The sequence below is a fragment of the Carlito syrichta genome, unplaced genomic scaffold (genome assembly GCF_000164805.1).
Source record: "Carlito syrichta isolate Samal-C Ts95f unplaced genomic scaffold, Tarsius_syrichta-2.0.1 Scaffold307254, whole genome shotgun sequence".
Classification (NCBI taxonomy): Eukaryota; Metazoa; Chordata; class Mammalia; order Primates; family Tarsiidae; genus Carlito; species Carlito syrichta.
In genome coordinates, this window is record NW_007251350.1 from 86,159 (window position 1) to 112,474 (window position 26,316).

General features: G+C 41.7%; 1 protein-coding gene across 2 annotated transcripts in view; it reads right to left on the bottom strand.

Moving 5' to 3' along the window:
- Positions 1 to 346: 346 nt before the first annotated feature.
- The window catches only part of VPS50 (VPS50, EARP/GARPII complex subunit), a 97,168-nt gene continuing 71,198 nt past the window's right edge, over positions 347 to 26,316 (bottom strand). For both annotated transcript variants that reach the window (XM_008064261.1, XM_008064262.1), the window contains 10 exons: positions 25,891 to 26,009; positions 23,761 to 23,867; positions 20,621 to 20,742; positions 16,562 to 16,642; positions 11,869 to 12,017; positions 10,404 to 10,500; positions 9,080 to 9,238; positions 5,460 to 5,581; positions 3,527 to 3,716; positions 347 to 1,045 (listed from right to left, as the gene is read on the bottom strand). In XM_008064261.1, coding sequence (XP_008062452.1) covers positions 926 to 1,045; positions 3,527 to 3,716; positions 5,460 to 5,581; positions 9,080 to 9,238; positions 10,404 to 10,500; positions 11,869 to 12,017; positions 16,562 to 16,642; positions 20,621 to 20,742; positions 23,761 to 23,867; positions 25,891 to 26,009 — 1,266 coding nt within the window. In that variant the 3' untranslated portion in view covers positions 347 to 925. The remainder of the gene's footprint in view (positions 1,046 to 3,526; positions 3,717 to 5,459; positions 5,582 to 9,079; positions 9,239 to 10,403; positions 10,501 to 11,868; positions 12,018 to 16,561; positions 16,643 to 20,620; positions 20,743 to 23,760; positions 23,868 to 25,890; positions 26,010 to 26,316) is intronic.

Below are 26,316 nucleotides of genomic sequence, written 5' to 3' on the forward strand. Positions count from 1 at the left end.
TCAACTCATCCTACTCTATATCTTCACACGAAGTGGATATGGCGGAAGTGAACACAGGGCCCTGCACTCGTGCCAGACAACACACCAGTCAAGGTGGTGCTATCCCGAGACAAAAGCTGAACTTGAGAGAACAAAATGTGCATTAAAAAACCCATGTTTTAAAAAAACAGAGTCCCACAGTCACGATTCTGTATGTCCGCAGGCACTGAAAAGGTGTACTCAATGAAACTGCTTCTCACATTGGCTTCAGGATATAAAATAGTTAAAACTAGAACATGATAAAAAATTGCTTAACAGTTTCATGACATCTGCCTACCAGGAAAAAATATCAAAATGCAGTCTCACATAGGCTGATCACATTAGAGTGTAATATTTATTAAATTTCAACATTAATGATCACTTTGTTATAACTAAATTAACCCTGACATAAACTCTGACATTCAAAATCACAGAGCATATGCTGATTTTTCAACTATTTTACTTACACGTGCTTTAAATTCTCATGCAGTGCTCATAATTAGGAGAACTGTACATTAACCCTCTCACATCATATGCACTAAGAACCAAGTTCAGAGGGTGGAAAACGCCAACGTAAATGCATTCTCCACGGTGCTCTCTACTTATATACTTATGGTACATTCTTCAGTAAAACATGTAATTGTAGTCACATAACCACAGCTATGACAAGGCAATAACATTACTCAGAAAGGGATTACAACCACCGAGGCCAGAAGCTGAAGGGAAGAGCCCAGAGAATGCAAAGTCACTTGTGAACCACACACACTGTGACATTCTGCACTTTCCAGCTGAAAAACATGCACCAAGTCTTCTCAGGCGACAGCTGTAAGGAGTGCATAAAACATCGGCTTTCATGTCATCTATGGCGAGTGAAGATGGATGCCAGTGAGAAAACCAGCTGTGTCTATTATCTTTTAGGCCTGTCTATATCATCGATAGCTGCTAGGAGTTTCTGTCTTGCTTTCTTATTGATATGGGATCCCAGGCAAACATTCACCAGATTGGTCAGCTGCTTGGTTGAATATTCCTGCTCAAAGAAGAAAGGTACACATTTAGTACAAAGATGTGCATCTGATCAGTGCAACAAAAGAATAGACAGGCATGCAAGTGCAGTGGATGGTTACTGAGTGCTATGAACTGGTAAAAACAGTCGAACTACAGCTGGAACAAGGAAGACAAGCTGTTCACTGAGCTGTGAGAGAAGAAGGATGCCACAGAGTCCAGGAGAAACAGGAAGCACTCGAGTCTGCCTCAATCAGAGCTGCCAAAGCCATCTGACACACCCATGCTTCTTGCTGCTCTGAAGACCACACACTTTATGCCTGCTTCTGTGATAGTCTTGGATTGACATACACTGACATTTCACATTTCTAGAATGCTACTGAGCATTTTCCTGGTACTCTACAGTTTGTAAACACTCTAGTTAAAACAACAAAAACTGACAATAAACAATGCTTCTAAGATACAACAAGCAAATGTCACAAGGATCCGAAAGTCAGTGCTTTTTAAAGCTTCATATTGTAATTGGTAGCTAGTAAGTACAGTATCCAAATCTATCTGGCGCCTGAATTTCAGATGATGACTTGCTAAGGTGAGAACAAACAAGAACTCATCAGGAACTCCTGCATATTGATTTGGTCCTGGAGGTAGAACAGAAGGAGTTCAGAAACGGAGACATGACATCATCTAACAGGAAAAGAAAGCCTGTCTTTACTGCAAGCAACTGCTAGCTAAAGACACTGCAATTTCAAAATAGGAGAAAGAGTTCATTTTAAAAACTCAGCAGGCCAAGCATCGTGGCTTATGGCTGTAATGCCAGCACTTTGGGAGGCTGAGGCAGAAGGATCACTTGAGTACAAGAGTTCAAGACCAGCCTTGGTAAAAATTTTTTAAAAATATTAGCCGAGTGTGGTGATGCACTTGTAGCCCCAGCTACTTAGGAAGCTGAGGCAGGAGGATTGCTTGAGCCCAGGAGTTTGAGTCTATAGTGAGTTATGTTTACACTCTGCACTCCAGACTGAGTGATAGAGCAAGGCCTTGTTTCTAAAACAAATAAAAACAAAAATTAAAACAAAACAAAACTACCTGGGCACAACTCAGTGTACCTGACCTCTGGGTATGCCTGTCACCACAGGGCAAACAGCCTCATTTAGCCAGTCAGCACTCAGTGAGGGCCCACCATCGGCAAGCGCTGGGCTCACCATCGTGGGAGGCTCCTTGAAGACAGGGCAGGTTCCCGCTGCGGCTGGGAGATGCCACTGAACTACAAATATCAGTTTGTTACAGCTCTTCAAGACACTAAGCTAAAAACAATTCAGTCCACTAGCTTAACAAGGAAACCTTAGAATGGGCATTGCGCTGCATCAGATGTGAGTATTCAGAACTGTGCTCCTTCTGCTCCTTCCCTGAGCCTTGCCCCGTCACTATGGGGACTCCGGCAGCCTGCACCATCTATCTGCAGCTGGCGCATTTGGGTTTTCAGATGCCAGCAGGGCTGACAGTGGTGTTTTCCTTAATCTTGGCTCACTAGCCAAAATCACCGAACAATATCATATGCACATTTCTACTTTGCTTCCAAAGATCTGAAAGTGACCACAGTGCGCACACTGACACACTCAGGCCAGTGTACACGTTCCAGGCTAACATGCATTTTTGTCTTTTTACGGTGATGAAACCAGAAACAGTGAGTCTCAGAAGGTAAATGCAAATAATTCTTTACTTCCTTACCCAAGTGAAATACAATTTTACTTGATGTTCATAGCCTACGTAAATGTGAACCATAGAGTTATTAAAGTAAGAAGGATGTGGTGATTTCAACACATGCCATATTTTATTAAATCTGCCTTCACCTAGTACCTATCCTGACCGATGATACAGCAATCATACAGAGAAGTTCCCCACACCGTGTGTGTTTTGGTGAACTGTGAGCTGATCTGTGTCAAACATTCAGCACCTGAGTAACAATGAATAGTATTTTCTCTACTCATCTGTATATCCATGCAAAAGAAACATAATCAAATCTATATTAAAGGTAAGATCTAATGTGAGATGCAAGTGAATCCAGTTACTTAAATAGGAATATCTTTGATCATCGCCAACACATGTCAGCATGTTTAGGATATCACCGTTTCACTGCTGAGGGGTGCACAGAGGTTGACACTATCATATGCTATGGTATGCAAGTCATTTCAATGTTACCGTATTCAATCTGTCTTGATGCTAATCAACTTCAGCCCTTCCTCCTGACACAGGTGCAGGAAACATACAGCGGACATTCTGACCTCAGCTATATTTCTCGGTACTTACTGTGTCAGTTCACAAAGGGCTCAACAAGACTTGATTAGGCAAAGGGCACTGCATGGACACAGTCTGAATATGTATTGGTCTATCAGTGAATAGTAAGAAGCAAATGTTTCTATTTCACTCTCACAGTCTGGAACTGAAGAACACACCAGACAAGAAGGGCACGAAGGAATAGGAGCAGCCAGGGGTGATGGGCTCAACTCACCCTGTGCTCCTTGATCCAGCGTTCCATGTCATTCTCAGTCAGGTAGTAGGCTTTGATGTATGCTTCTACAAACTCTTTATCAGGAATGGGCCTGATGTCTGTGAGTTTCTCAAGTTTCATTAAGAACTGCTGAAAATCCAGCTGCATCAAGGCACGGCCCTCATTACTGCACTTCTTGACGTTGGCAAATCTGAGACACACAGTGATACAACACACACACACACACACACCAAGAAATCAGGGAAAAGCGTCAGGCATCTGGGTTTTCTCCAGCCTGTATTTGGACAGAGTCTCTAGGAATGAACAGTTACGGGAGAAGAGAGCACAAGCCTGAGTCAGAAGGCTGGCTTGTGTGCTGTCCTGTCATTTTATCTATCTGGACCTCAATTTTCAAAGCAAAGAGATCTAGTAACTCCAGGGATCTCTCTCTTTTTTTTTTTTTTTTATTTTGCCTTACAGACCACAGTTCCTGCATTCAGTTAACTCTGACTGCCTATGCAGAAGTTAATGTCTATAAGGAAGTATTACAGTTAACTTGGCTGCTGAGCTATTTCATAAAACTAAGCTTTGAACACTTCAAAATAATCTGTTTTATAAACTGTTCGGTATTATAACTACTCCATGCAAAAAAAAAAAAAACACACACAATCATCTCCCTGACCACTCAGCAAGCTGATGGCAAGAAGCACAAGAGCACAGAAAGCATGCGTGCCTCTTCCCTGACAGAAGAATCTGTAGTCCTTGTTCTGACATCCCAGCTACTGCAACACTGTGTGTTTGAGGTGGGTGGATACACTAGCCCTAACAGTACCCTGTATTACTCATCAGCCAGTGTCTCAGTCCTTCCACCAATCACAGAGCATGAAAAATTCAACCACAGCGAATGCGACACTTCCCCTAGGGACATTTGCAAGAAAATTAGGCTTAAATTACTTAGAGTGTTCAACTGTTTTTAATAAAAAGTATTTTACACAGAAACATAACATGTACTATTTACTTTTCTAGTTCAGTGAACACACTGATTAAAAATGCTTTTTATTTTTGGTTGCTGACATAGCTGTGCATCACTTACAGCACGCTCGTTTCCACGCACAGTGCCAAGACCATCGTCAGCTGTCACTGTCATCTCCCCACCTTCTAGAACATTCTTTTATATCACAAATGAGAACTAAGATAAGTGAGACTAATGACAGTGTGCAAATTCAACTGATGTGCAATTCTGGATACAGCATGGCCTCTGAAACAGCTGTCTACTTCCAGGGAGATGGTAAAAGGGCTCCAATTCTCTCCGCATTCTGGGTATTATGAGCAGAAGGAGCATCACTAAGAAGAAATGACTCCTGGAAGAGCTGCAGCTTAGCATGTCAAGCTTGCACAGCTCGAGCAGGAGGGTGATGACAACGTGACAGACACAGATGCAGGGCTGGAAGGGCTGACTCCATTGCCAGAAAGCCAGAGGTCAACGCTTTCCCCCTTAAACACCGCGTCAACTCAGGCCAGTTACTTAACCTACTAACCCTTCATTTTCTCATTGATAAAACAGGACCAGCACCACCAAAGAGAGCTTATTTCAGGATTTGGTAACGTAACCCTGTAACATATGGATCAGTAAATGGCACATAGCACTCAAAAAATGCCAGGTATCAGCATCATCACCCTGTTATTAGGCATTAATAATTATCAGTTTAACTTTCAGGTCACCGTTAGGTTCTGATGCCTCACTCATGTACAGGCTGGTTCTACATCACCAGCAAGAAAAGACAGCCAGAGAGAGAGAAGCACTATGGTTTCAGGTTTCTTCCCTAACTGCACCCCTAGCCTGTATGCTATTTACCCCTTATCTGTACCCATTCTCTCCATCATTAGTGAGACCACACAACATTGTTCATACATTAGAATTTAAGAAGCAAACATGCTTTCATGAAAAACTTACCCTTCCACAACAGTTCTATTAGCCAATCGTATACAATGTTCCCAAAGTATATTAGATACAGGCAAGGGTATCCGAACTCGCTTAGAAACTTCATTCAGCCTCCGGTTAAACTGTTCAAATTCCTAAGAAGACAAAAATCATGGCCATACTTGAATATCATTATAATGCCACAATCCCTTCCCACAAAATAGTAGAAAATAAAAAGATTTGGAAAGACTCAGAATCAAACCAAATAAAACAAAAAGAGATAATGCCAGAGATAACTTGGAATTACTGTGAAGGCTTTAAATACACACACACACACACACACACACACACACACACACACACCCCCCCAATATGAATAAGTTACAGCACAGAGTACACTACATCTCATCTTAAATGAAATGTGTCATTAGTTGATTAAACAATGTCAACAATGTCCCAAAGTTCCTACATTTCAAAATTTTCTATTGTTGTCAGTAGGGATGAAAAAACCTGAATAATCTAGTTTGGCATTAAAAATATCTTCAAGCCATGTCTCAAGTTTTTGAAGCAGAATTAACTATGTGTACATTGTAGTTATATTCCTTAGACAGCAATCTGATCAACTGTCCTTTCTCCTCCACATTCTTTAAAAGTAAATACATTATTATACAGGTTGAGTATCCCTTATCCAAAGCTTAGGACCCCTGAGATGTTTTTGAATTTTGGATTTTTTCATATTTTGGAATATTGGCATTATAACTTCCAGTTGAGCATCCCAATTCCAAAAATCTGAAATCCAAATTCTGAAATGTTCCAAGGAGCAATTCCTCTAAGGACCACATCAGTGCTCAAGAAGTTCTAGGTTTTGGAACATTTCAAATATTGGTATGCTCTGCCTGCATACCAAATAATTTGAAAGTCATGTTCAGCTGCAAATTTTTCAGTTCAAAGGAAAAAATAAAACATAAAATAGTTTCTACTACCTACAGAAATATTGGACATTTTATTGTCTATTAACTTTTATGACATGATTGTGCTAAAAGTATAAACTAAATGTAACTAATTTAGACAACACCATAATCAGATGAAAGCAGCAGACGACTCACCCTTCAATAAATGAGCTTTTGGTATCTTTGGATGAAGACCATCCAAACACGTCCACTTACAAAAGGAGATGCTGTCGATCTGTACCCGGCAATGTATTCCAAATAAACTTAAAAGGGATAGCATAATGTTTTTCTTTAGTTTCCCGAATAGAGAAGTGATATATGTTTAGCAAGACTGACACGTGTTAACTCTGCCAGTACCACACAGGAGAGTCTTACATGATCACCAGCCACACTGCCGCATAATGATAGCTGAGTTGTGCCTTGATCTTGGCTCTTGCTAAAACACAAGTTTTCTTGTGAATTTATTTTAACAGCCCCTTGTTTTTAATTGCCAAACAGAGGTGGACTGTCAACTCACTCAGTTTACCTTTGAAAATCAGGGTTAAACAATAACTGCTCTTCAGCTCTGGCCCAGGCCACAGATCTAGCAGACAGGAGTTATTTGTTGCTGCATGTATTAATTTACACATTCACTGGAACAAACTGCTTTGGACTTCAAGGGTCAAATTCAACATTTTTCATTAATATTTTACTTAAGGCCAGGCTCAGTGGCTCAGCCTATAATTCCAGCACTTTGGGAGGCAAGTGGATTGCCTGAGCCTGCGGGTTCAAGACCAGCCTGAGCAACTTGGGGAGACCTCATTTCTACAATAAATAAAAAATTATTCGGGTGTGGTAGCACGCCTATAGTTCCGGCTACTTGGAAGGCTGGAGGAGCCCAGCAGGTCAACGCTGGAGTGGCTGTGAGTGTGCCACTGCACTCTAGCCGGGCGACAGAGTGAGACTCAACTCAAAAACACCCCAAAAAACAAACAAAATTTTAATTAAAAGTAAAAGTTATAAGCTGACTACAAAATGACATTCTACTGACTGCTAACGCCAATGTTCAGAAATGCTTGTTGTAAAATCAATAATAAAACCATTTCATTTAACTGACAACTCTTTTGGGGCAGCATAAGCAGACTGTTTTCACCTAACGCTTAGACACAGAAAAATAACAGGAAGAACAAAAGCTTTCACAGATAATTAACTGGTATGCTTAAAGAAGGCCTTAAGGACATAAAAGCTGGGTTCAGGTTAAGAATCTGATTGACATTCGCTCTTATGATATTCATGTTTCTTGGAATTAAGAATGGCAGAAACAAGCAGCCTCTTCTAGCCTGTAGGCCAGCTGAGTACAGAGGCCCTTCTTCCTGGCACCCTGATGAGCATGCTCTGAATGTCTGAATCCCTCCAAGTACATGTGTTGACATTCTAACTCCCAGGACGATGGTGCTGGGAGGTGGGGCCTTTGGGAGGTGATTATACCATGAGGCTGGAACCCTCACGACTAAGATTGGTGCCCTTGTAAGAGACAAGAGATCAACTTTGCCTCTTTCAACAGGTAGGGATGCAGCAAGAAGGTGGCACCTATGAGAACTTGGCCTTCACCAGACAACGAGTTTGCCTGAGCCTTGATCCTGGAGAAATAACTTGTGTACAAGCCACCCCCTTCTATGGTATTTTGTTACAGCAGCCTGAATGGACTAAGACAGCATATCATGAAAAACAGAATCAACTTTTCAAAAACAGAATTGTTTTAAAAAAAAAAAAAAGAGGGGTCTTATTATTTGTAAGTTTGACTGATCTCTTACATTCCAAATGAAAATGTGAAGTTAAAAGCTCCTACGTGCTCTGGACACCAAGGTTCTTCCTTCAATGATCTCTGAATTTGAGTAGCAAATGTAGAGTGCCCTTGTGATCATCCCCTGATACCTCATGGAGACCCCCAGTCCCTGCCTACAGATATGGACATCCTCAGTTCCTGCACTCTGGAGTCAGCCTCACTGTCTTCCATCCAGGCCTCTGGAAGGCTCCGTACGTAGCGTGGGGGTCACCAGAGGAGCCTGCCACTGTTTCTCTCCTATGGCCTGTGACGCACTCTTCTCAGCTGGCTTACTTTTCTCCCTAGCACTGCTCATCACTTGACGTGACACCTCTGTGGATCAGCCGCCCACTACCCTGCACTGGCAAGCAAATTCCTGAGGGCACTGAAGCTTCTGAATTCACTCTCACCAACATGTGACCCATGTCAGTGATCCAACTATCTAATCATGCATAAATGAAAAGAACTACAACTCCTTCTGGGAAACTTATACATGCAGGTCACTGGCTGCAAAGAGTAGTTTGCATGACACACTGCAAAAATGATGCGATTTCTAGGAACAACAACTTGGAAGAATCAGGGACATGGCCCCATGCTCATGATATACACACTAAGTGACAAAAATAACTTCTAATTAAAGGAAATGCCTTCCTGTCATGAGAGACTGCTACTGAGATGGCACAATATGAACGTAAGCCACAGCATACAATCATCAAACTCTAACTCTAAATGGGAAACTGGTGAATTAAACCAAAAGATCTACACAGTATCTCAGCTCTGACAAAAAACAATGTTCAGAAAGTAAGCCTGGTCACTTTGGGGACATTAGCACCACAAGGCTACAGTACTCTTGCAGTGAGAGCCTGGTGACGGCGAGACGTCCCTGGCAAAACACCTGCCTTCAGCAGTGCGTCCACGTAGACATTGTGCTGCGACATGATCTCCCTCACGTCCCACTTGACATTGGCCATCAGCAGCAGCATCTGTTCGTAATCAATGGCCTTCCCAGCAACAATCCAGTATATTGGCTTGCGCAGTTCACTGGCAGTTGAGACTGTCTGAAATGAATTCAGTAGAAATGAAAACAATTATGTTCTAAAAGCATCACAAACATAGAGAATATTTTGCCCTGTTCCTAGTATATATCACATGTGAAAACTAAACACTATCAATTTGAGATTTAAATTATGAAAATTCTTCAAAATACGTGAAGGAGGGCAAAGGCCTCACACCAAACATGATGCTGAGACATTCAATAAACTTGGAGCCACTGGTACTGCCACCATGAGGACATGAGTGCTCAGGAAGACTGGCGGGGGCGTCAGTAAACTCGGGGCCACTGGCGCTGTCACCATAAGGACATGAGCACTCCACCTGGGACAGTCCCCTCGGCCCACTGCCCGGGGGGGCTCTTTCTAGAACACACCTGACACAGTGTGGTACCCTCAGCACACGACCTGCCCTGGCCCAGCCCAGCACTTTCTCAGTTTCAGCCCTCACTGCTGGGACAGGCAAGACCTCCAGGCTGCTCCCAGGTGCTGTGTCCTTACCTCCTAGGCTGCCCACGTCCCCCCTGTAGTGGGAACTCCTGCAGGCCTCTCCACAGGCCAGCTCAGCTCCCATATCACCTCTTCTAGGGTCTCTCCAGGTCACCTTCTCCCAGTCGCAGCCCCTCTAGTCAAGCACTTGCAAGCACAGGTTTTTGGGTTTTTTGTTTTTTTAAGAGATGGTATCTCACTCATCACCCAGGCTGCAGTGCAGTGGTGCACATAGCTCACTGCAGCCTCTGGCTCCTGGGCTCAAGCGATCCTCCCTCTCAGCCACCTGAGTGACTGGGGCTATGGGTATACACCACCATGTCCAGCTAATTTTCTTTTTTTTGAGAGATGAGGTCTCACTATGTTGCCTGGGTTGGTCCTGAACTCCTGGCCTCAAGCAATCCTCCATCTTTGACTCCCCAAAGCTCTGAGATCACAGGTGTGAGCCACCATTCCTGTCCATCAATACAGTTTTAATTGGCTCTCTCCCTCACTAGTCTAAAAGTCATATGAGATGCTCAGTACGTATGTACTTGGCACAGGGATTCATGCATGAATAAACGTACACTGCATCTGGCACTACTGTTTGGAGACTGACCTCCAGTAACACGAAAACCAAAACCCAAATATCTGTGACAGGCCCATTTCGCAAACAGGCGAGATTACACCTAAGTCGATCTCCGACCTGAGAATAGAACTGCTGCAGGAAGGGTTTCTTGACGGCAGGCATCACAGCATCCAGGTGGGGCTGCAGAGCTTCAAACTGCTCTGCCAGGAACACCCTGGGAAAAAAGGACCTGCCATGTAAACAGGCCATGTAGACACCCCAGGGATACACAGTCCACCATATAAACAAGCCGTGTAGATACCCTGGAGACACACAGCACACCGTGTAAACAAGCCGTGTAGATACCCTGGAGACACACACCATACCGTGTAAACAAGCCATGCAGACACCCAGGGGACACACAACCCACAGTGTAAACAAGTCAAGTAGACCCCTTGGGGACACACAGCCCACTGTGTAAACAAACTGTGAAGACACCCTGGGGACACACAACCCACTGTGTAAACAAGTAGTGTAGACACCTGGAGACATACAACCCACCATGTAAACAAGCTGTGTACACACCCCGGTGACACACAGCCCACCCTGTAAACAAGCCCTGCAGACACCCTGGAGACACACAAACCACTGTGTAAACAAGTTGTGCAGTTTTCAGCCAGTTGGTATTTCTGTGTTAATCACGTTTTTAGAACTCTGAACAACTTTAACAATTCATACCATTCTCCACTTGCGTGAACCACCTTTTGCTACCACTTGACATGTTCATGTCCTGTCTACATGGTTATCAAGGCCAAGCTCATCACTGAATGGGGATCCAGGTGAGAGAGTAGCCTCAGAGGCACTCCCAGGTTCCCACAAGGCCTAGTGTCAGAGTGCTCTGCCTGTAGGACAGGACCCAGTTGGCACAGCCGATGTGAAGGGGAACAGTCATGTGTCCTATAGGATATCACTCCTAGACCCCTTCCAGTGATGTCCGGGGCCTGACTTCACAGCTGCAGCCTCTGACACTTTCCGGGGTCACTGGAGCATACTCACAGCAGGCAGCAGTGGCCCTCAGCCAGGCAAATAACGACCACATGTGCAGGAGGCCTCACAGTGGGAAGCCTCAGCTGGCAGCGGCGGGACAGTCCCAGGACATACACTGTGTGTCTGGGCTTTGCGTTATATGCACTGAAGCCAAGTCACACCGAACTACACTTTACAGAAGAAGTTACATGCTTCAATTCTATGAACACATTTGGAGATGTATAAAGGTCACAAAGGGACCTTGCTGGTGTCAAGAATCAACTTGATTTCAGATGAAATTGACGCCACCATAGCTTCCCTGGGCTCATGATTCGTCAACAGAAAATATAAAGAACACCTCAGCACATTCAGTTCTCTGTAAGGCCTGCGGCTAAAGATCGGAATGAACAGACTCCACTTCCACTTCTCTAATTAGGCAGGTGTGAATATCGATGGCTAAATGACACTGGGATCTACTTCTCAGATACAGAAGATTGCTGACAAGTGGCCTGCATGCAGCTACATATGACAGCCCAAAGCTTACTTTTATTAATTTTCCCAAATATCAACAACTTACAGGGACTCCGTGGCCACCACTCTTTCCGCCAAGCCGTACAACGTGTCCCCAGATGTCAAAACCACCAAGTGACTGAGGTGTGGGCTCGGGACCTTCTCCTTCCTTTCTTCTGCAGCCGTGAGTGTGGCCGTAGGATCCGCAGAGACTTCCTGAAAACACAGCACACACAGCCTAAAGAGCAAATCTGCAGCGGCAAAGAACTACCATGAAAATGCTCTAGGGCATTATCAACTACATCTAGGGCCAGCTCTTCCACTCCTGTGTTGCTTAGTGAGAATGATCCTCATCTGATCACCCAACTATGTGCCACTGTGTGTGCATGACCCAGAGTTTGTCAATACAAAGAACCTGGGAACTGACAGAAGTTCAGAGGCCACAGGGAGGTGTCCCTTGAGAATCTGTACATGAAGGACATGAGACTGCCCCTTGCAAGAATGGAAATGAGAACCCCTTGAGACCAAGCTGGGAAGTCCAAAACCATGGGTGGCTTAACCATCTCACCGAGGTAACCCTGGTATGATCGCCAGATGGCAGGACGAGCACATGGTAATAACTGGGCTAGAAGCCACTGCGGCGTGCACCACCTGAGGACAGACTCCTGCTGAGAAGGAGGCCAGTGAGCACAGAGGAAGGGATGCCAGAACGCCACAACATAGGGTGTGCAGCCCTGGCACCATCCAGGAAGAGTCCCCAACATGGCACAAGCCATACAACAGTGGGCTGGCACAGTCTACCTGGAGTTCAGGAAAGCACAGACGCCTACAAGTTGTCTCATCCTCATCACAATCTGCCCTTTGGGTGTCCTACTCCAGGCAGGGTGCTGGGACAGAGGTTGCATGCACACCCGTGTTGCAAACACACAGACTACAAAGGGAGAGTGCAGGATATGCTCCCTCGGTCCCGCACAGCAGGATGCACAGTGAAGCATGCATGTGACCTCCCTGGGCCTCTCTGTCAGGAGGGTGTGTGTGTTCCCAGGACTCTGGGAGGAGGGCCAACAGCAGGCATCAACAAGTACTCCAGGACGTCACGGCGACAGGCCCGGAAACCATACTTTCTCTGTGAAGCTAACGGGAGTACCGTGCAGGAGACCACCCACCCTCCAGCTACTGCTATGGCGGCTGCATTCAGTGTCAGAGACTTGTAATATTGTCCCAAGGTGGGGAGGACCCTGAGCAGCATGGCCCGGCAGCCAACACGGCCCCTGGGGTGGAAACACAGTGACAAGTCCAGCGGGCAGGCTGTGCTCCATCCCAGCAAAGCACACTCTGCAGGCTGAAGTGGGTAGGGCTGCAGGAGGGATGAGCACCCGGTCATGGAGAGACTCCTGCACGACCTACAGTCACCAGCACAGGTCACAGCACAGAGGAGCCTCCTGCTGGGATGGCTAAGGAGAAACCTGGAGAGCCAGAGCCCAGGGCACGGCAGAGGCCCCTGAGCACCATCTTGCTCCCCTGGCACATCAGGAGGAAACAGGCCTGATGGGAACCTGCCAACAGCTCGCACAGACTCACACCGGCCAGGAGCTCCACAGACTCACTTGGCAGAGTTACCACCAAACACACGCCTCCAGGCACATCACCAGGGAGGCAGCATAGCGACAAAGCCATGGCTCTGAATTCACACAGGAACCAGCCATTGAGGTAGAAGAGGGAGGGGAGGGAGAGGGCAGCCAGAGAGGAACCAATGCAGCCTGAGGGGATAGTCACCAGAGTGACAGGGCCAACCACTCCCCTCCTTCCAGTGCCTCAGTTACACTGGTGTTGAAAAGGCCCAAGCATTCCCTCCCCTCCTCAGGGCCCCAACACAGATGTTGGGTAGCCTCCCTAGGGCTACTTTATGGATTGGTTCTCAGGAGGCCACTTCACAAGGCTTTTACCGGGCTGCCTGCCTTTTTCCCCTGTGGACACTGGCATTTTAGGCATAAAAATTGCAAGGATTATCTACATAAAGGCTGAAGTTCATGCTCTGGAAAATGCACTTATTGTGTACGTAAGGAGAAAAGTTGGCCGGATATGGTGGCTCATACCTGTAACCCCAACATTTTGGGAGACTGAGGAGGGATGACTGCTTGAGCTCAAGTAGTTCTAGGCCAGCCTAGGCAACATAGCAAGTCCTCATCTCTACAAAATTTAAAAAACAATCAGCTGGGCATGGTGGTGCACACCTGTAGTCCAAGTTACTCAGGAGGCTGAGGTAAGCAGATCACCTGAGCCCAGCAGGTCAACGCCCCAGTGAGCCATGATTGTGCCCCTAGACTCTAGCATAGTCAACAGAGTCAGACTCTGACTCAGAAAAGGAAAAAAAAAGGCTCTCATACTGGGCTGGTGTTTCAGTTTCACCAGGACAAGAACAAAGGACATAATAACGCTTTGAAGACTCTGAGGCACAAAATCTTAATCCATCTTTATTATTCTCACATGAAGGGCACATGTTTAGCCTTTCCTGCCACCAGTCTACTACTCTAAGGAGAATCCTCACATACTTTTCTGGATGAATTAAAAGACATTTTTATTGTCAAAGATTGAAAGTGGGCCAAAGGTCTTAAAGCACACACTCAGGTAGCACCTCTGGAGGGATAAACCCTGGCACACACATGGGCACCACCCCAACACCAGCTCCTGCATCTCCTGTGCTAGACCCGACCTAGACTATTCTTCCACAAGTCAAGCAGGTTTCTTTAGTTACACTGAATTCCTACTTTAATGATATCAGGTGGCATTTTTAAGATCACCATAATTCCATCTTGCTTTTTACAGCTTAAATAAAAGTAATAATTAAAATATATAGAGAGAAAAAATAAAATTACCAAAAAAGTATTTATTTTTAACTGACATGTAGGAGAAATATAAGAAAAAATATTACTTCTGTCAAGTTGGTGCCAGGTTGATTAGGCTATAAGTTATTTTAATTGCCAAAGAATGTTTTGAGTAGCAAGAAAGCAATAAAGATTCTCAGGCAACAGAGATGCAAATTAATGAAATGAAGAAAATGGATACACCAGCTTAAAAAGCCCAGATCAAAGCCTAGTAAATGAGAAATGTATTTTCTAAAAACAAAACAAAACAAAACAAAATGCTGTTGACTTGGTCCTTTATTTCATGTCCATGTGACAAAACCTGAAGCACAGCCCCTTAAGGGTACACCCTGTAAAGTGGTGTGACAGTTGTAAGCCAGTGACACAGGGAGGGTAAAGGAGGCTGGTGAATGCCATAGCCTCAGGTGACTCTTGATTCAACAACCTCAGGGCTTCTAGCCAGAGCAAGAGAAACCAGCCATGGACAAGGGTCCCAGGCACAGGATCTGGGGTCCTGTTTATACTCAGCATCAGCCAAGGAGGGGCAGAATCGAATCCCAGAAAGCTGCCAATGGGGTTGAAAGTCCACAGATTTTATAAACAAAGACCATAAGTTAAATGAACGCCCAAGCCAGGAGACCAAGCTAAGTTAAGCCGGGAAACAGGTAACTCAGGGGATGGCGCTCATTCATCTACTGTGGGCACTTGCTAAAGAAATGCTATGTGCCAAGATAAGTGCTAGGAGCATATTTTAAGAAAATTTTAAAGACGTCCTGGGCAGAAAGCTCTCCAAATGACAAGGGAGGAGGACAGCGCGTATCTCTCTGCCCACAGAGCCCCTGAAGGGTCTGCACAGGGGTCACGGTACCCCGTCTCTGCCCAGAGACACCCCTTCCGCCACTCTCTGCTTTGTTTCATCTTGGTGCTCGTCAGCATCTCATGCTAGAGTACACATTTATTTTCTCTCTGCTCCAATAAAATACCAGTTCCAGAAGACAGGAAGTATCCGTGCCTGGCATGGAACAATTATTTCAGTATTTCTTAAAAGACTGAATGATTTCATAGCTTTATAAAAATCTCATTGACAGAAAATGCACATAATAAAAGGTTTATGAAAAAAGAGGAAAATGATTGCTTGTTTAGGGAAGGATGAGGGAATACTGGGAAATTCCGAAAAAAGCCCGAGGTTAATGTAGAGTGGAGAAACGTTCTGAACACACATTTCTGGCTACAGTGACAAGTCACACAGTTTTTTTTGGTCTTATTTTAAATGCTTATGTTAGCTTAAACATTACGAGAAATCACCCCAGAGTTGCTATCTAACCTATCTTCAAGTATGCATTTCATCAGATGACACACACAGTCAAGAACTGGGGGGGGTCCCCTACTACACAGCAACTAAATCCATACTTTCTTTTTGAATTTCGATGCCATTATAATTTGGTCCCATACACTCTACAACCAAACCAGCATACACCAGAGCCCCAATCACAAGACCTGCCAAACTCTGGGCGGGCCTGGTTCTGCCTCAGGGCCCTTGCCCAGCCTCTGTACCTTAATTTGAATAGTGTTCTTCCTTTTCTGTCTGCTGACCCCACACCTGGTCTTCAAAGTCCAGCTTAAGACTCCTCCTTCAGTTGTTCTCTGCCATCGGTGTTTCACAGCCCTCTTTCCCCTCAATAAACTTGTGATGGGCACACAGCTGACACTGTTCTTTCGTGTACATGAGCTCTCGCTCCTCAGACCATAAGCAGCCTCCTTTTCACTGCCTATGCATACCTGCTGTAACACCGAGAATTCAGCTACCCAACATGCAAATGGTCATATAAGCAAACGTTGCTGCCTGGATGGCTAATCTCTATGACCCGAAAGAACAAATTCCAATTCATCACTTACCAGATCAATAAGGCTTTCTTGTATTCTGTTTAGCGTTGTTCTTAGTCTACTACTACTAAGGCCAAGTCCTGTTGATTCCAACTGAAAAAGAAAAGAGCCTTGTTACACAGCCCTGGAGATGACCTTGCAATGTTATATCTTCAAATTAACCTAGGTGTTTGATGAGTTTTCACTCAGATATGTAGCCTTAAGAGCCAAACTGCATTTAGAAATTCTAATACATCAAGCAAAGACTCAAGCCTCCCGCCCTCAAGGGAACAAAGAATCACTTACCTGTGGGTACTTTCAGGCCACAATAACATCTCAAGCTTACAAATCATCAGGAGCAAGTTGACCTGAATTTCTTTCCCACAGGTTATTTTTAGTTACAAAACTTGAGATTTTCAGATATTTAAAAACAGTACCCTTAGTTGTATTTAAGGTATACTGTGTTGTGTTTATATAGAAGCAGAATAACATAAAGTGTTTCTAATTTTTTTTATATACGATTTAGAGACAGCCTAAATCCTCATTCAAAAATCAACGAAATTCCCTACTAGGCTTAGTAAACACTTCACAATATAAAATTCTACTCATTATAACAAAGTCAAAGCATTTATAAAAACCTTCACACAAGAGCATAAATGACTTGACTTTTAAGACATAAAAGGCCAGTTAGTTAGTCAGGTCTTTGTGTGATAATTCAATTTAATTAAGAGGTAATCATAGATACTTATAGGCATTTGGAAAAATGCTGAAGTACTCTCTAAGAGTCAATAAATATAAAACATTATCACTGACAGTAAGCCATAAAATATGTACACATGAGCAAATTCCTAGAGCTATGTGACTGTGTGTGTCCACAAGCATCTCACACACGCAGTCCTCTTCCTCTCCCATCTGAGACACAAGAATAAGAAATGACTGACGTGAGTCAGAAAGTCTCACACTAACATAGCTATGATGACACCGTAGTTAAACATGAACTAATTTCATATGCTAATTTTAGAATACATTTTATTTTCTCTAGGTTTTATAAACTTCATTAATCCACTTTTCCTCTATTTTCATTAAGGTATCATTTATATATAAATTAAATTCAGCCATTTTAAGTATATCATGTGATGAATTTTAGTAACTGAATACAAGCTTGCAGACAGCTCCACAATTGAGACAGACAAGAGTGCATGGCCATACCATCCTGAATGCACCTGATCTCGTCTATGATGAAAGATAAACAGGGTGGGATCTGGTAAGTATTTGGATGGGAGCCAAGAGTTCCCTCCCCATTTAGGAAGTTCCCCTGCCCTTTACCCTTGTCCCTGTCCCTGTGGCACCATTCTGGTGGCTATGAGGTAGTGCTGCAATGTACACTTCTTAACTCTGACCTACTTCCTGTCACCAGTTTTTGTCTTTTCTAGTTTTTCATATAAATGGAATCACACATTATAAACTTTTGTATTTGACTTCTTCTACGCAGTATGCTTGTGAAATTCATTCATGTTGTGAGCCTTTATTTTGTGCTCTTTTATTCTTAATAGTATTCAACAGGATGGATACAGCACAATCTATTTATAGATGCCGTTTACTTATTTAGCCAATTAAGCACTTGGGTTCTAGTTCTGGGCTATTTGAATAAAGCCACCATGAACATTCGTGTGTGTGTGTGTGTGTGTGTGTGTGTGTGTGTGTTTGTCTGGACATACATTATTTTCACCTTTCTTGGGTAAACAGCTAGAAGTAAAATTTCTAATCTGAATACTAAGTATCTTTTTGGCTGTATAAGGTACTTCCACGCTGTTTTCTAAAGTGGCTGTACTGTTTCATTTCCACATGCAATGTATGTGGATTCTAGTTGCTCCACGTCATGGACTAAATGTTTGTGTCCTGCCAAAATTCACACTGAAAACCTAACCCTGGAGTGACAGCATTTGGAGATGGGGCCTTTAGTATATCCAGGGCAAGATGAGGCACCAGGTGGAAGCCTCCTGCTCCTTCCAGATGAGCAGAGGAAAAGGCATGTAACCACACAGTGAGAAGGCAGCCATGTGCAAGCTAGGAAGAGAGTCCTCACCAGAAGTGGACTGGTCAACACCCTGATCATGGATGCAACAGCCTCCAGAACTGTGAGGAATACATTTCTGTCCTTTAAGCAGCCCAGTCTGTGGTATTTTGTTCTGGCAGTTGGAGCAGATTGAAACATTCTACAACCTTGTCATCTCTTAGTATTGTCAGACCTTTTAACTGTAGCCATTCTCGTGGCTGATGGTATTATTGCAAGGCACATTTCTCTGATGACCAGTGATGTAGACTATTTTCCCATATACTAAATAGCCATTCTCTACATCTTCTTTTAAAATGCATAAATCTGATCAAACTTCTGCCCATTTTTAAAGTGCATTGTGTTCTTACTGAGTCTGTAAGAGCTGTTTACACATTGTATAAACTTGTCTTTTCTCAATGAGATTTCCAAGATTTTCTCCCAGTCTGACCTGCCTTTTTATCTTTCAAAAAGTAAATATTGCTAACTATGAAATCCATTTTATCAATATATTATTTTACAGTTCATGCTTTTTTAATCTTTTTAAAGGAGGATATGCTTAACCCAAATGTCAAAAACTTTTTCTCCTAAGTTTTTTTCTAGCAATTCCATAGTTTGGAATTCTACTGAAGACTTATAAACAATGTTTACTTATATTCTTGTGCACAGTATGAGGAAAAAATTGAGATTTTATCTTTTCATACATATATCCAAGTTGTTCCAGTACCACTTGTTGAAAGGACTGTCTTCATCAACAAATTACCTTGGTGTTTTTTCAAAAATCAGCTTACCATATAAGTATATGTATACTGATATACTCCATTCTGTTGCACTGGTCTATGTCTGGTCTGTGTCTCTCGCTAGGCAAATACCATACTGTCTCGATTACTGTAACTTTGGAGTAAGTCTTTAAAATCAAGAACATAAGCCTGTCAATTTTGTTCTTCAAAAATTTGGGGGCTATTTGGATCTTTTGCTTTTTGTATCAATTTTAAAATAAGCTTTTCAATTTCTTCAAATAAAGTTTTATTTTCACTGGAATTGTACCAAATCTATAGATTTAGGGAGACTGCCACCTTCACCTTTATAATATTGAGTTTTCTAATATATGAACATGGTACATCTTTTTACTATTTATTTACATAGTATTTAATTCCCTTTCAAATGCTTTAATTTTTTCAGTGTATAGGTCCATTAAATTACCTGTTAAATTTATTTCTAAAGATTTTTTAGGCAATTGTAAATAAAACATTATATTAGCAATCTTTCTAAGGAACATTTTTCAAAATTAAGAACACAAGAAATTCAGATCCTATATTAAAGAATCATATCTTTGACATGCATGTGATCACTGCAAGGATGTACACAGTCATATGCTGAATGTAGTTATATATTAAGCTTTACACGTTTTTAGTATTATGAACCCGACGGTACGCTTTTACACAGAAAAATGTCAAACATCTAGGAAACCACATCATCATTTTCAAATAACAGATCAGTTACTTGCTTAATACTGTGTTATCCTCCATTAGGAGTAGAAAACGATAAACTCAACAAGAGCTTTGGAAACACAGAAATGAGGCACCTAAACATTAATTCAGTGGCAGGTAGATGGTTCAGTTCAAAGATTTTCAATTATTTTAACAAATATTTATCATTATCTCCTGAATGTAGTAGTGACTGCTAAGGGTGTTGGCCAATATTTAAAGTGTCTCATTTACTGTGCTGCAATTTATACATGGGGCCAGATTTAAATAAAGCAACCTGCACATTTTCATTGCCAAAATATGTCAAGGTTAGAAACATATGTTGCACTTTTTCTGCCAAAAACCCAAATAATATACAATATGTTTATCATAGCAAAGCTTAAAATTAATATATAAATGAGACAATTAGGCAGACAGAAAGATGATATCAATAACTATATCTAAACATGCAATTCTCAAAATAATGTTATAAAGAATGAAAAACTTCACCTGATGTTTAAAAAATAAATAAATTTTAAAAGAAAAACATTTTCCCTCCAAAGGTGAACTTACTGAGTCATTCCGACCAAAAAAGGTATATATTGCATACAAGTAATAATCAAACAGCTGAGACATGAAATGGATAACGTCAAAGGCAATTGGTTTAAGAATGTTCATCATCTGCATATATTTCCCTGAAAAGAAAAAAAGAAAAAAAAGTTAGGTAGAACAAAACTAAAATCAGTTAGCTTATGAGTAGAATAAGACAACAAAACCACCATACCCAACATTTAAATAAAATGAAAACTGCACGCCTCAGTTGCACTCGCCACACTTGGACAGTGCAGGTTATGAGCAGCTCTGTCACTCAGAAAGTTATGCTGGGAAGCCGTGAATAAGTGACACCTATGATCACATTGCCCTCTGACTATAATTCACTGTTTCTCAGGTTTTTTTGAACTCTGCCACTCTTACAAATGAGATCTACAAACACAACAATGCAGTTTCTCTTTTCTAGGAGATTGCATTTAAAATAATTTCCTCAGAAATGTTTAAGTTAAATAAAATAAGATACAACATATTAGAGCAAAAGTGCTTCTTTCACAAGCTTTTATACCACAGCAAAAGTGAAAAAGGCGGGAGGAACAAGGGCACGTGGAGGGTCCTACCCAATCCCCGAGTCCCAGCCCTGGGAATCGGGGTCAGAGGCAAGAGCATCTCCCATCACAACACATTCAAAGAGCAAAGAACACCTCTCCTCATTCCTTCCTTGAGACGCCACGTTCCATCATCCTTCTTCCTCTGGACACACAACCAGGCAGAGTCTGCATTCACAGACTTCCATTACATTTGACAAGTTCATGAGAGCGGGGCTAAGCCAAACAAGAGTAACCATGAGCCCTAGTTGTTTCTTGTTTATGGAAAAGTAGCAGGGAAAGAAGCATTTCCATTAAAAATGCCCTACACCTCTTCCTGCAGATGCTAACACAGACCATGTGCCTAATTTCCAAATGAGCAAACAATCCAAGTGCTGGCTCCACTTCAGGTACCCGCTAGGAATTTTAAATTGTTATCATTAAGACACCAGGATACAACAGAAAACATAGCACTGCAGTACAAAAATGGCAAATCCACTTTCATGGAAGTATCTACTCTCAAATCCTTTCTTTATCTAAGAACTCAGTACATCTTTCTTAACTTATGTGAGCAAGGATTTTAAATAGAAGGTCAGGAAGAGAAACACAAACACCAGTATACATCAAAGGAAAGTAAAAATCATTTCACTCAGATTCTACTTACTCCTATTTACAAGTCTATTGTTTCAGAAGCATCTTTCGCAATTATTTCACAAATTCAGACATATTTTAAAAATCACATTTGAAAAATATTTAAAATATGTGCTCCTAAGATATTCTGGATCATTAGATAGATATTCCCTAGCAACAAAACATGCAATTACTTAAGCTGTACTTTGCTAACCATAGAATGTGTGACACTGTGAAGAAAAAAATTTTTAAATGTTATATTAATCAGCAAAAGAAAAATAGAAATGACTAAGTCAAGTGAGGCGGAATGCAAATAAGGGGGCTGAAATTATCTAGAATATAAAGTTCCTCTCCATTTTTGAGAAGACTAACCATTGTTCATATACTTAATCTTGAGAAAAGATACAAAAATGAAATATTCATAGGTTAAGCCTATTTTAAATGTGTATTCAGGAAAAGACTAGCTGCTTCTCACTCATCAGAAAAAAGAATTTCAAACACAAGCATACTCATTCACTCAACAAACACTTTTTGAAGGCTTACTGTGTACTTGGCCTTGTGAGAGGGCACAAGGAATTGCACGGTCCCAGCTCTCGCATCTTGAAAGGTCTACCTCCTAAGCATCCATAACTGTGGCTGTTTCCTAGTCTCTCCACTCAGTCATCTTGTGTTTATACGCTTCTGTGTACTATGGGATAGAAGAGTGGCAGTGCTTCATGGTGGCACAAGGCTCACCACAGGGCCACCTGATCTTCTGGTTTCAGTGCCAGGAACACGTTGCCCCCATTATTACAAGGGCACACATCCTCTTCTCAGACAATGAGAATGGGAAATTCGCTGTTCCTTCATCTTCCCTATGCCTATCAAGGAATTAAGTGCTGCTTCTGATGTCTACATCTAACGTGATATGGTAAAACATGATTACGCCCCCATTCTGTTTTAGCCTTACATTTTATTTGACTCTAACAAATATATGCCTTTTAGAATCAAAAGCACCATGACTACTTCTGTATCCTTTTAAACTGGCTTAATTCATTATTGGCTTTTCTCGCTCTAAAGAAAGTGTGACTCCTAAAAAGCATTCTGCACATTTTATCCTATTCATTACTAAAGTTTAGAAAGTATCTTAAAGAACACAAACCACTTCATCAGACCTAAGATTACCCACACCAGGCAATATGTAAATACCTTCTCCATAAACGCCATCTCTATAAATAGAATACTGATTTTTTACAGAAAAACACTAAAATTCCTGACTGGTATAAATGAAAATGAAAGTGAGAAGACATCTCTATATGTGCCAAATATACAGACCTACTTGAGAGATGAGAAGGCTGAAAACATCAGATGTTGAAATATTGACTTTAAAAAAAATCCACATCATCCTCAAACCTGAATATTTAAAGTGTCATTCCATGTTGTTTGCCTTCTACAAAATCATCAATAAAGGTCTTATCTGTAATCAGAACAACACTTTCTAGGATGTGAACACTTAGCTTGTAAACCCTTGTGGCTGAAAATGCCAGTCACTATTCACTCTGCCTACCTGACAGGAAAATCGTAAAGAAGTATGGCACAACTAAGTAGGAAAATGTTGTGTAAATGTGAAACTGGTACAACCATTATCCTGTGTGGACCTCTAACTTCCTACAGAATTTTTGGCATGTTAACCAAAATATTTTAGAAAAATTAGAATACACAAAGATGTAACAAATAGGAAGCTAAAAAAGAGAAACTGGAATTAGTATTAGTGTTATGCTATTTGAAACATTCAAGGTGAGAAGCACTGAGGTACGATCATCTTAACTCCCTCAATGCAGGGATAGAGAGATTAACCACTTATTCGTACAGTGACCATACAATGAAAACCCCAGGAAAATATCATTAAGAAACAAAAGTAGATTCATTTAACTGCTACATTTTTTAAAAACAGGTATAGCTACTTACCAACGAGTCTTATTACATTCAACGTTGTATTGGTTAGGATAGGTGCATTCACTTTATTTAGACTGTAATCCGATTTCTTCCTGCTTTTGAGGGTTTCTCGAGAAACACTTAATTTGGAAAAACAAAACAGAGTTGCAAGCAGGGTTGTCAAGTCATAAACCAATAAATCATTCAGTTTAGCCACCAGTCTTCACTCACTATTAAAGTCTTACTATGCAAAGGAATAAAGTATTATAATGAATTATTTGATTTCAAGACATTATCAATCATTAAAAAAGCGACATCACTTTAAAAAACAGATTTTCCTGGGAAGTTATACGCCTAGGTGCAAATGTACCATGTTTCCTGATTTCAAAACCTATAAACATAAAAAAATACCCTCCTTAGAATCTGAATTAAGTGTAGAGATGATGGCAGTGCTGGGGTTAAGGAGCAGTACCGGATTCAAAAGAAAAGTAACAGTTACATGGCAAGTACAGAAAAAAAGCCAGCTGTGTAGCAGGATGGGGGGGAAGGGCGCTTGGAAAAGGCCCCGCATTAGCAGAGGCGGAGAGGGAAAAGGGGAGGGCGGTGAGGGCAGGTAGTGAGCAGAGACAGTTACAAAGCCATCGTCCCAGAGAGCAAGAACTCATCTCAAGGCAGTAGTGAGCCACCACAGGCTCTAGCAGGAGAACGGCATGGTAGAACTTGACTCTGAGAAAAAGTTCGAATTCATATCTGAGAGTGAACTGGAAGGGGCAGGTCAAAGACCAGAAGCTAAGGGCAGGGAGCAATTCAACAATTAGGCACAGAAACAGTTGGCATGGACCAGAAGAGTAGTGGTGAAATAAGAGAAACAGCAAAAAGCTTAAGAGATATGGAAGTAAGAATGGACAGGGACTACTGATTGGGTGGTTTCAGTTGCTGCTTCACATGACTCACTCTTCTCAGGGCAGGTCAGACACCTTGGGAGGCTGCAGTAACGCCACCAGAAACGGAGGCCCACACATGTGCTAGCAGAGAGCCCTCCCTGCTCATTTCAACTCAAACAGAGCTTTCCTTTGACCAAAATGCGCCCCACACGTCTAATAAAGAAGCCAAACAAAACAGCTCCATTTGGCTCCCGGTGGATCACACCTGTAGATTAAATATCATAAAATGCAGACACCGACAGAAGAAACTTTCTCAAATAAAATATCCACAACTATGTGAACTGTTCACTTCTGAAAGAGAAGTGTTTTAGTCAAGGTTCCAAGCTGATCAAACAGTACCTTGGAGTTAAAGAACAGGGAGGCGGATACTTGAATGTATCATTTTTTAAAAGTGTATCTGTAGTCACAAAATGTCTGGCAGTCAACGTACCAGAATCAGACCCTGGAAGAAGGTACTAAAGTTCTGATATAATTATAGTTTTGAAGAGGTCAGTTTGTCATAAAACAAAACTTGACAACTGCTAACAGGAAACTGCAACATAAGTTCAAATAGTGAACACAAATACAGGAAAAATAAGTGGGGACTTTCTGTGTTTACCAGAGAAAATAAGAGGGGACTGTGTTTACTAGACTGAGGCAAAAAACAAACAAACAAATACTCTTTCCCTTGAGGTGTTCTAATCTGAGTACAACATAAACTGCCCCCAAGGCATATTTGATTGCATAAATTTAAAGTTTTCTTCTACATAAACTGTTTATCTCTTTGTTTATGCCCAACATTTCATCAAGGTAATAAAGCAATTTTTAAAAGATTTGTAAGCATGACTAACTTAGTTACTCCATAAACAAAGGAACTAGAATCTTGCTACAAAGACGTGATCAAACAAGCTGTATACATCAAAGTGATTTAAAACTATAATTTCAAATAAATTTTTTAAATGACCAAATCAATTTCTTTTTTTACAAAATAATATCCCAAACTTAGAGTTAAATGAATGGATTTGTGAAATGCCAATGAAGGTTTGCCAAGTAGAATTTTTCATATAACTATTTTATTTTTCCTGAAAACTTATCTGTTATGGACTGTTAGTCCTGCCATGTGACATTATAACCACCAAAACTATTAGTTTTTGCTTTTTCTTAACCTTCAAAGGAAGTCCTATGACATGTTAAGAGCATCAGATAAAATGCTGAACGCACACAACCCAAGGACTGTCACCTTTTCACGGGAGCATCGCCAGTCTGCTCATCCACATAGTCCCGTTTGAGCTCCTCAGGGACGTCACTGTCACTGTCATACTCCTGGTAGGCACTCTTTTCTTGTTCATCAGATTCGTACTGAAGAGAACATAGGACATTCAACATGGGTATAAAGAGTCACCTTTCTTGGGTACACAATGAAGTACCCAATTTTATAAGAAATAGCTAAATATACAAAAATTCATAATAATTTAGCTTTAATTTTGCCACCATGAATCAGATTATCTTTCCATTGTCATTTTCGTCATCCTACCGTAAGCAGCTCAAAAAGAAAAGAAAATATTATAACTACAAAAGTTTGTAAATGCCCAGCAAAATCAGATCTCTATAAACAAAAAACAAAACAAACACTCCTCTAGGCATAAAAAAAAAGAGCGTACATTTG